General features: G+C 60.4%; 2 protein-coding genes and 1 pseudogene across 2 annotated transcripts; all 3 read left to right on the top strand.

Moving 5' to 3' along the window:
• The first annotated feature begins 720 nt into the window (after positions 1-720).
• Positions 721-1,889, top strand: LOC136004445 (melanocyte-stimulating hormone receptor-like). The gene is given in 3 exon segments (XM_065660932.1): positions 721-788; positions 936-999; positions 1,002-1,889. Coding segments are annotated over 3 exon segments (1,020 nt in total).
• A 763-nt stretch (positions 1,890-2,652) lies between these two features.
• On the top strand, positions 2,653-5,212 carry LOC136004219 (tubulin beta-3 chain-like). The gene is made up of 4 exons (XM_065660520.1): positions 2,653-2,774; positions 3,083-3,191; positions 3,558-3,668; positions 3,949-5,212. The coding sequence occupies exons 1-4, from the start codon at positions 2,718-2,720 to the stop codon at positions 5,022-5,024; spliced, it is 1,353 nt and encodes a 450-aa protein (XP_065516592.1). The 5' UTR covers positions 2,653-2,717; the 3' UTR covers positions 5,025-5,212.
• Positions 5,213-7,954: 2,742 nt separating this feature from the next.
• On the top strand, positions 7,955-10,178 carry LOC136004441 (differentially expressed in FDCP 8 homolog; annotated as a pseudogene).
• The last annotated feature ends 479 nt before the right edge of the window (positions 10,179-10,657 follow it).

Raw genomic sequence — 10,657 nt, 5'->3', positions numbered from 1 at the left:
CGCAGGATGGGCCTTTTCAGGCAGCCATGAATGGCTCTTTGGCAGCCAAGTGGCTCCAGGCATCAACATCAACCCAAGGCACATGATGGCCACATGGGTCCCATGTCCCACAGCCCGCTGCGGCTCCTGCTGGTGCCAGGCTTTGCTGGGGCATAGGTGTGGTGTCACATTTAATGGTGCCTTTGACAATCCCTCTTGGACCCATCGCCTGCCCCATGGCAAAACATCTTCCCCAGGGCCAGGCCAGTGATGACCATGAGGCCAGTGGTAGGGATGGGGACTGGGAGGTGCAGCTTGGCTCCTGCAATGGGGAGGATCCTACTGGGGTCCCCAAGGTGCATGGATACCCCAAGACACACAGTCCCCCCAAGATGCTGGGATCCCCCCAGCACACACTATACCCCAGGACACATGGGAACCCCAAGGAGCACAGACCCCAGGGTGCAGAGGACCCCTGTGGCACATACCGCCCATGGATCAAGGCCTGGGGGGTATGTGGACTCCCAAGGACCCCTGGGCATGTGGTGACCCCAAGGCCATGGCTCCCCAGGGCTGTGCTGAGGGTCTGGCAGCCCCAACCTCTGCAGTGGTTCCCCTTGCTGCTGGGGTGCCATCGTCATGCAGGTGCCCACCCTCCTTGGGAGGAGGAGCCATGGGAGCCAGCTTTAAAGTGGGGCAGAGAAAGGGCCCTTTCTTCTTCAACACCCCAGCCCAGTGGACATGTGGATGCGGGACACCGGGCAGAGCCAGCAAGGAGGTGGCTGGGACACTAAGGTCCTGGTGGGCAGGTGATGGGAACCTCCCATCCCCAATTCCTCTGCATCCCCTTGGCTTTGCTGCTGGGCACCACAAGAGCGCTGGTGGGGCGCAACAGGGACTCAGAGGGTGTGTGGGTACTGTGGGGGGGGGGGGGGGGGGGGGCAGGGCTGAGGTAGGGGCCATGTTGACACTGGCCCCCTGTGCCTGCTGCATGAGCCCTGGAATGCCAGCATGGGCAACCCAACCAGAGCAATGCCATGGCTGAGGCTGGCAGTGCCTGGTGCCAGGGGCTCAACATCCCCAATGAGCTCTTCCTCACACTGGGGCTGGTGAGCCTGGTGGAGAACCTGCTGGTGGTAGCCACCATCCTGAAGAACAGGAACCTGCACTCACCCACATACTACTTCATCTGCTGCCTGGCTGTCTCTGACATGCTGGTGAGCATCAGCAACCTGGTGGAGATGCTCTTCATGCTACTGATGGAGCACAGCATGCTGGTGATCCACACCAGCATTGTCCGCCACATGGACAAAGTCATCGACATGCTCATCTGCAGCTCTGTCGTGTCCTCCCTCTCCTTCCTGGGGGTCATTGCTGTGGACCGATACATCACCATCTTCTACGCCCTGTTCTACCACAGCATCAGGAGGCTGCAATGGGCCATGGTAACTATGGCCAGCAGCTGGCTGGACAGCATGGTCTCCAGCACCATATTCATCACATACTACTGCAACATCACCATCCTCCTCTGCCTCATCAGCTTCTTCCTCTTCATGCTGGTCCTCATGCTGGTGCTCTATATCCACATGTTCGCCCTGGCCCACCACCACCTCCACAGCATCTCCAGACAGCAGAAGCAGCCCACTGTCTACCACAGCAGCAGCCTCAAGGGAGCTGTCACCCTCACCATCCTCCTGGGCATCTTCTTCATCTGCTGGGGCCCTTTCTTCTTCTACCTCATCCTCATCGTCACCCGCCCCACCAACCCCTTCTGCACCTGCTTTTTCAGCTACTTCAACCTCTTCCTCATCCTTATCATCTGCAACTCTGTGACTGACCCCCTCATCTACACCTTCCAGAGACAGGAGCTCCAGTGGATGCTGTGGGAGGTGGTGCTGTGCTCCTGGTAGGGCGTGGGACACCAGTAATGGCACAGCCGCCCTGATACAGGATGGACGGATGCGATGGGATGCACCGAGGGGCGTCCCATTCTGTCGCCCAATCCAGGCTGAGGGGCTTGTGGTTTCCCATAAAGGCTGTTTGCAGTGATGCCGTGGCTGGCACCGCCGTGCAGCTCCCAGGGACCACTTCCCGGCCCCACCGTCTCTTTCAAGTTCCATTGCTCCTGGTTGCCTCCTGCACCGGCCCCGGGGCTGCGCCGGGGGGGGGGGGGGGGGGGGGGCGGCCGCCAGCGGGGCACATCCCAGACAAAGCGCCCCTCACCGCGGCCTTTGTTCTCAGGCCGCGCCCACCACCGCTCAACCCGGCCCCAGGGTGGGACTCCTGGCGCCCGGGACCCCCGGGGCGGCCCCCCCCCCAGCAGGACGCGCTTTGGGGGATGTCACCCCCCCACCCGCCGCCGCCCCGGGATTCTCTCGCCGCTCCCGGGTGGTCCCTGTGGCCCGTTCGTGTCGTGCTCCCCCCTCCCGTGGGTACCGGGGTCCCCCTGCCCCGGGGGTACCGGGATGTCCCCACCCGTGCCCGCAGTGTCGGGGTCCCTGTGCCGAGTGGAAGGGGGGTGGCGGTGCCGGTGCTGCAGGGCTGTTGCAGCATTGCGGCAGCGTCCGCCGATTGGCTGCGAGTCGGCGGTGACGTCAGCGCCCGGCCCGGTGCAGCTCGAGGCGTCTATAAAGGAGGCGACGGCGATAGGATTGTCCCTTGTGTTACCGGTGCTGCTCTCGGTCCACGTCCTGTTTCTATTCCGTTTCCATCCCGTTCTGCTCCGGCTCGGCAGCACCATGAGGGAGATTGTCCACATCCAGGCGGGGCAATGCGGCAACCAGATCGGCGCCAAGGTAACAGCGGCCCTACCCTGCCGCTGCGGAGCCGGGCGGCAGCCAAAGACTATTCTCCGCACCACTACTTGCCCTCCGCTCCCACCGCAGTGGGTAGACAAAGGGCCCCGCCCCACACCATCCCCCTCCCTCTTCCCCCCGCCTGTGTCCGCCCTTCAGCACTGCGGATAGCGCCTGGTCCGTCCTTGTTGCCATGGGGCGCCCCGCCCTGCCTGGCGGGTTGGGGGGAGAGGGGTGTGTGATGATGAGAGGTCCTCCGGGTCCCCCGTATCCGGTGCCCGGCCACCGCTGAGCCCTGTCTCCTCCAGTTCTGGGAGGTGATCAGCGACGAGCACGGCATCGACCCCAGCGGCAACTACATGGGTGACTCGGACCTGCAGCTGGAACGCATCAGCGTCTACTACAATGAGGCCTCTTGTAAGCGACGCACATCTCCCCCGGGACATCCCCTGGGCAGGGCAGCCCAGCACCCCCACCCTGGGTCTGGGGGGGACACCCCTATACCTTCCCCCCCCCAGTGCTAGCAGGACCCAGGTCTTCGGGGTGGGGGACAAATACATGCAAGATACATGCACCCAGCCCTTGGGGGGGTTGGGGGGGGGAAGGGACACTTGCACCCCCACCCGTGGAGCCCCATGGTTGGGGGGGGGGGGAGACTGTGCACCAATCCCTGTGGAATTCCTATTATGTTTGGGGGGAGAAGTGAGCACCCAGCCCCATGGGACCCCACAGGGTGGGTGGGGGCAGCAGCAGGTCCCGCCCCTGTCACAGGCTTTCTCGCAGCTCACAAGTACGTGCCTCGCGCCATCCTGGTGGACCTGGAGCCAGGGACGATGGACAGTGTGCGCTCTGGTGCCTTTGGCCACCTCTTCCGCCCTGACAACTTCATCTTTGGTAGGTCCCTGGGGAGGGGGAGACACCGTGGGAGGCACCCACGTCCCCACACCCCTCCTGGGCTGTTGCCATGCCTGGGGCACTCAGCAGATGCATCCCCACCCTTGCCACAGGGCCTGGCACAGTCAGTTCACTGTCAAACCTTTGCAATTCCCACTTCCTACCCCACCCCAGCCTCAGATCTTGCCAATGTCGCTGCCGGCAGTGCCCTATCCTCTCCCTGGTGTGGGCACAAGGGTGCTGGCAGCCATCGGTGCATCTTTTTCCCCCCCCTTGGCAGGGCAGAGCGGGGCTGGGAACAACTGGGCAAAGGGGCACTACACAGAGGGGGCCGAGCTGGTGGACTCGGTGCTGGATGTGGTACGGAAGGAGTGCGAGAACTGTGACTGCCTGCAGGGCTTCCAGCTGACCCACTCACTGGGTGGTGGCACTGGCTCCGGCATGGGTACCCTCCTCATCAGCAAGGTGCGGGAGGAGTATCCCGATCGCATCATGAACACTTTCAGTGTGGTGCCATCCCCCAAAGTGTCGGACACGGTGGTGGAGCCCTACAATGCCACACTCTCCATTCACCAGCTGGTGGAGAACACGGATGAGACCTACTGCATTGATAACGAAGCTCTCTATGACATCTGCTTCCGCACCCTCAAGCTGGCCACCCCCACCTACGGTGACCTCAACCACCTCGTCTCAGCCACCATGAGTGGTGTCACCACTTCCCTCCGCTTCCCTGGCCAACTCAACGCTGACCTCCGCAAGTTGGCAGTCAACATGGTGCCCTTCCCACGTCTCCACTTCTTCATGCCAGGCTTCGCCCCACTGACGGCTCGTGGCAGCCAGCAGTACCGTGCCCTCACTGTCCCTGAGCTCACCCAGCAGATGTTTGATGCTAAAAACATGATGGCTGCTTGTGACCCCCGCCACGGCCGCTACCTCACTGTGGCCACTGTCTTCCGGGGCCGCATGTCCATGAAGGAGGTGGATGAGCAGATGTTGGCCATCCAGAGCAAGAACAGCTCCTACTTTGTGGAGTGGATCCCAAACAACGTCAAGGTGGCCGTCTGTGACATCCCTCCACGAGGGCTGAAAATGTCTTCCACCTTTATCGGCAATAGCACAGCCATCCAGGAGCTCTTCAAGCGCATCTCGGAGCAGTTCACAGCCATGTTCCGCCGCAAGGCCTTCCTCCACTGGTACACAGGTGAGGGGATGGACGAGATGGAGTTCACCGAGGCTGAGAGCAACATGAATGACCTGGTGTCTGAGTACCAGCAGTACCAGGATGCCACGGCTGAGGAGGAAGGCGAGATGTACGAAGATGAGGAGGAGGAGTCGGAGGTGCAGGGTGCCAAGTAATGCCCAATGCCCCACCCCTCTGCCACCCACAGCCCCCCCAGCTTTGTGCTATTGCACCCCCAGGCCCCGGCTGGACTCCCCCTTCACCCCTTTGGTGTCTCATGACCCCGTCCCCTCCACCGAGCCTGCTCCACCCACCCCACCCCCCCCGCCTCCCCCCTTGATGGTTTACTGGGTTGTGTCTGTTTGTTTTGGGCTTTTTTTAATATTTAATAAATTTATTGCTGTCCAGGTTCCTCCTGTTTGTGCCTCTGTTTGGGGGGATGGGGGCACCCTCTGCTCTCAGGTGCTTGACCCCCAGCCATTCCCATCTTGGGGGATGTTTGGGGACCCCATATAGAATCATAGAATAGTTAGGGTTGGAAAGGACCTCAAGATCATCTACTTCCAACACCCCTGCCATGGGCAGGGACACCTCACACTAAACCATCCCACACAAGGCCTCATCCAACCTGGCCTTGAACACCGCCAGGGATGAAGCATTCACAACCTCCCTGGGCAACCGATTCCAGTGTCTCACCACCCTAACAGGAAAGAATTTCCTCCTTATATCCAATCTAAACTTCCCCTGTTTAAGTTTTAACCCGTTACCCCTTGTCCTGTCACTACAGTCCCTGACGAAGAGTCCCTCCCCAGCATCCCTATAGGCCCCCTTCAGATACAGGAAGGCTGCTATTAGGTCCCCACGCAGCCTTCTCTTCTCCAGGCTGAAAAGCCCCAACTTCCACAGCCTGTCTTCATACAGGAGGTGCTCCAGTCCCCTGATCATCCTCGTGGCCCTCCTCTGGACTTGTTCCAACAGTTCCATGTCCTTTTTATGTTGAGGACACCAGAACTGCACACAATACTCCAGGTGAGGTCTCACAAGAGCAGAGTAGAGGGGCAGGATCACCTCCTTCGACCTGCTGGTCACGCTCCTTTTGATGCAGCCCAGGATACGGTTGGCTTTCTGGGCTGCGAGCACACACTGCCGGCTCATGTTCATTTTCTCATTGACCAGCACCCCTAAGTCCTTCTCTGCAGGGCTGCTCTGAATCTCTTCTTTGCCCAGTCTGTAGCTGTGCCTGGGATTGCTCCGACCCAGGTGTACGACCTTGCACTTGTTGTGGTTGAACTTCATAAGGTTGGCATCAGCCCACCTCACAAGCATGTCAAGGTCCCTCTGGATGGCATCCCTTCCCTCCAGCATATCAACCGGACCACACAGCTTGGTGTCATCGGCAAACTTGCTGAGGGCGCACTCAATCCCACTGTCCATGTCAACAACGAAGATGTTAAACAAGACCGGTCCCGACACCGATCCCTGAGGGACACCACTCGTTACGGGTCTCCAGCCGGACATTGAACCATTGAGCACAACTCTTTGTGTGCGGCCATCCAGCCAGTTCTTTATCTACTGAGTGGTCCATCCATCAAATTGATATCTCTCCAATTTAGAGAGAAGGATGTGGTGTGGGACAGTGTCAAATGCTTTGCACAAGTCCAGGTAGATGACATCAACCGCTTTACCCTTATCCATCAATTCTATAGCCCCATCATAGAAGGCCACCAAATTGGTCAGGCAGGATTTCCCCTTAGTGAAGCCATGCTGGCTGTCACCAACCACCTTGTTGTTTTTCATGTGCCTTAGCATGCCATCCAGGAGAATGTGCTCCAAGATTTTACCAGGCACAGAGGTGAGACTGACTGGTCTGTAATTCCCCGGGTCTTCCATTTTCCCCATCTTGAAAATGGGGGTTATACTTCCCTTTTTCCAGTCGTCGGGAACTTCACCTGACTGCCATGATTTTTCAAATATGATGGCCAGTGGCTTAGCAACTTCATTTGCCAGCTCCTTCAGGACCCGTGGATGGATTCCATCAGGTCCCCCGGACTTGTGCACGTTCAGATTTTTAAGATGGTCTCGAACCAGATCCTCTCCTACTGTGGGCCCAAGGTCTTCATTCTCACAGTCCCTGCGCCTACCTTCTAAGAACTGGGTGGTGCAGTCAGAGCCTTTGCCAGTGAAGACCGAGGCAAAGAAGTCATTCAGAACCTCAGCCTTCTCCAAATCCTGTGTAGCCAGTTCTCCTGAGAGCTTCCTCAGGGGGCCTATTTTGTCCCTAGTCTGTTTTTTGTTTGCTACGTACTTGTAGAATCCCTTCCTGTTATCCTTAACATCCCTGGCTAGAGTCCTGCTGGGTGTGTGGTGCCCCATGCCCTCCTGCCCCACAGATCTGGGGTTGGGGGTGCAGATACCTTGCCTGGCTGTGCCTTTGTCTCCACTGTCATCCTTCTCCATGCTGGGGGGTGGGGGAAGAGGGGGGTGCGGGGGGGCGGAGTGGCTGCCTCTCCTTGGTCAGGGCAGCACTGGCCCTTTGTCCCCCGAAACTGAGGTGGGGGCACAAACTCCAGTGTGCTGCCCCAGGGCTGGAGCTGAGCCTGTGCCCGGGGTTGGGGGATCCAGGGCACACCCAAACAGTGCTAAGCCCCCTTGCTCCAGCTTAGGTGCTGGGCTGAAGCTGGAGTAGGGGTCTGGGATGTGCTGCCATGGGGCTGCAGCCCTCCAGGAGTCCCTGTGGGAAAAGGGTCTGTGCTGTGGGGGCAGAGGGGAGGGGTGGGAGCTATGGGGCTGGGGCTGTAGGGACCGGTGACTCTGGGCCTATGCAGATCTGGGTTATGAGGCCGTTCCCGTGGGTCTCTCCCCACCACCACTGTGCGGCCCCGCTCTGGCGTGATGTCATACGCCGGCCGGCAGGGGACGGCAGTGCGGCGGTGAGCGGTGCGGGGTCTGGAGCTGGTACCGGTACAGGGGGCTCTACGGGGCGGATTAGGGTTGCACGGAGTCGGGATAGGAGCGGCCGTGGGCTGAGCGGGGCAGGGTGGAGGCCAGCGGCGTGGGAGCGGGTTTGTTCACGGGGCTGCGGCCTCGTCCCCGTCCCGCAGGGCAGATGGCGATAGCGTACGATGAGCGGCTCTCCCGCTTCCACCAGGTACACCTCAACCCCTTCGACAAGGACCCCAAGCCGCCACCGCAGGAGCGGCCCGACGGGGGTGACCCGGACCCGGGTGGGTGCTGACACCCCCCGCACAGCCCCTAGCACCGGAACCCCCGGCACTTCGCCCCGTTGCAGGCCGGCGGCTGGACCCGTTCCCGGGGGGACCCTGAAAGCGCCCCGGGCCTGGGCCTGGCCAAGGACTGTTTCTCCCACCCCGTGGTGAGTGGGGTGGGGGGTTGGGGGTTGTCGGCTTACCCTCTCCTCTTCTCCCCTCTCCCTCCCCTCTCCTCCCGGTGCCTCAGGGTCTGATCCTGGCGTCGGATGTGCAGCAGCTGTGCTAGGCCATTGAGGAGTGCAAGCAAGCAATCCTGGTGTTGCCCAAACATTCAGAGTGGCAGAAGGACTTGGTGGTGCGGCTCATCCACCTCTGCCTCAAGCTGCAGGAGCTGAAGGTTGGGCTGGGACCAGGGCCCAGGGGGGTTTCCATGGTGGGGAACACACACACTGACACATCCCCCTCCACCTCTGCAGGATCCTGGTAAGGCTGAGCCCAACATCCGGGTGGTGCTAGAACATTGCTTCTACAAGGAAAAGAGCAAGAGTGTGAAGCAGATGTGTGACAAATACAGCATCATCATCTGGGGCCTCATCCAGACCTGGTACACCTGCACAGGTGGGGCTGGGACCCCTGGGACCTCCCACACACCCATCCCACATCCCCACGCTGACAGACATCTATGCCCCCCCCCCCCCCCAGGCTGCTACTACCAGTGCCACAGCAAGTGCCTGCTGCTGGTGACCAAGGCCCACATGCAGGCCAAGGTCAGCCATCAGGCTGAGTACCAGCTCAGCATCTGCCCCAGGAATGGGCTGGAGGCCATGTCCCTGGGTAAAGGTCACTTGGGGGGGCCATATCCCCAGGGCTGTGTCCCTGGCAATGGGGCCCAGTGGCTATGGGGTGACGGTGGCCACAGGCAGGCAGGTGTCACGCTGCAGCATGTGGTACCTGATGCTGATGGTGTCCTGGCCTGTGCTGAAGCTGCAGGAGATCAACCCACTGCTCTTCAACTGTGTGGAAGAGCTGGTGGAGACCCAGGTGAGTGCTGGAGGGTGCAGGCACAGGGGGGATCCCATCCTGCAGGGATGGAGCTGGGCAGGGTGGGCAACTGCAGGCAGCACAGCAGATGGAGCATGAGGTGAACAGGAGGGAGAGGGGGACCCTGGCAGCACCCACTGGGTCCCACAAAGGGGGAGCAGGGCAGGAGTGGGGGTCAGGGAAGAGGGTGACCAAACTGCTACAGGGCTGAATTTGACCCAGCTTGACTTGTCCCCATCATATCCCTATCTTCATTCTCATCCTGTCCCATTCCCACACCATATCCATCTCATCCCTGTACCTGTCTCCATCCTACCCCTGCCACTGCCCTTTTATGTCTTGGTCCCATTCCATCTTGCCCTATCCCCCCATAGAAGCTGCACCAGGACATCCTGCTCATGAAGCCCTACTTTATCACCTGCAAGGAGGTGATGGAGTCACAGCTGCTGCTGCAGATCAAGCCTGGGGGACAGGACTGAGTTGGGGGTCCAGGGCCTGATGTAGCAGTGATGGGCACAGGGGTGACAGGCACAGCAGTGGCAGGCTGTCTGGCTGCAGGACCAGCAGCACTTTGTGGAGAATGAGAGATATACTCACTGCAGGACCTGATTGATGCTGAGGCTGGGCACCTGAGCTGCTCCCTCACTGAGATCCACACCCTCTTTGCCAAGCACATCAAGTTAGACTGTGAGGTGAGCTGGTGCCATGGGGCAGACCCACAGAACTGCTTCCATGGGGTCAGCACCATGGAGGGGCTGGCAGGGTCCCCTCAGTGCATCTTTGGGACCCTCTGCTTGCTCCTGCCCCAGTGCTGCCAGGTGAAAGGCTTAATCTGTGAGCTCTGTAAGGAGGGCAATGTCCTCTTCCCCTTCATCAGCCACACCTCAGTCTGTACCGACTGTTCCACCATCTTCCACAGGTATGGCACGTACCAGGATGGCTACACTGGGGGAGGGACACGCAAGGGCCAGTGTGGGGGTGATCAGTGCTGTTCCCTCCCTCCAGGGACTGCTACTACAACTCCATAGCCTGCACAAGCAGACCCTCTTTCAGGACTCCAGCATAGAGGCAGAGCCCTGATGGGGGGGGGAGAGGGCGGGCCTCACAGCCACCCCATGGTGCCCTGGGACCAGGGTGACTCTTGACTCCTGCTGGACCCTCTGTCCATGGGGCCCTGAGGGATGAGATGGGATGGGGGGGGGGGTTGCTGCCAGACCCCAGCTGCTCCCTGGGAACTGGGTGAGCCCCGGGGTGAGGGGGACTGGGATCCCGTTAATGACCCACAGCAGCTCCTTCTGTCCCTACACTGATGCCACCTGCAGCGGCCATGCCTGGAGCCCAGGGGGTGGGTGCAGCCAGGGCAGGAGTACCATACCCTGCTGCCCGCACCCGTGTGGCATGGGTCCGTGTTACCGGCTGAGCTGGAGCCACAGCTGCACCAGGACAGACCCGAGCTGATCTCCTGCGGGCTGGGCAGGGTGGTGGGAGCTGGGGGAAACCTCCCTTCCACACACATGCACTACTGGAATAACACTGAGTCTGGGGACCAACACCCGGTT

The sequence above is a fragment of the Lathamus discolor genome, chromosome W (assembly GCF_037157495.1).
Source record: "Lathamus discolor isolate bLatDis1 chromosome W, bLatDis1.hap1, whole genome shotgun sequence".
Lineage (NCBI taxonomy): Eukaryota > Metazoa > Chordata > Aves > Psittaciformes > Psittacidae > Lathamus > Lathamus discolor.
Note: the sequence above shows the minus strand (reverse complement) of the source record. Positions and strands in the feature narration are given on the sequence as shown.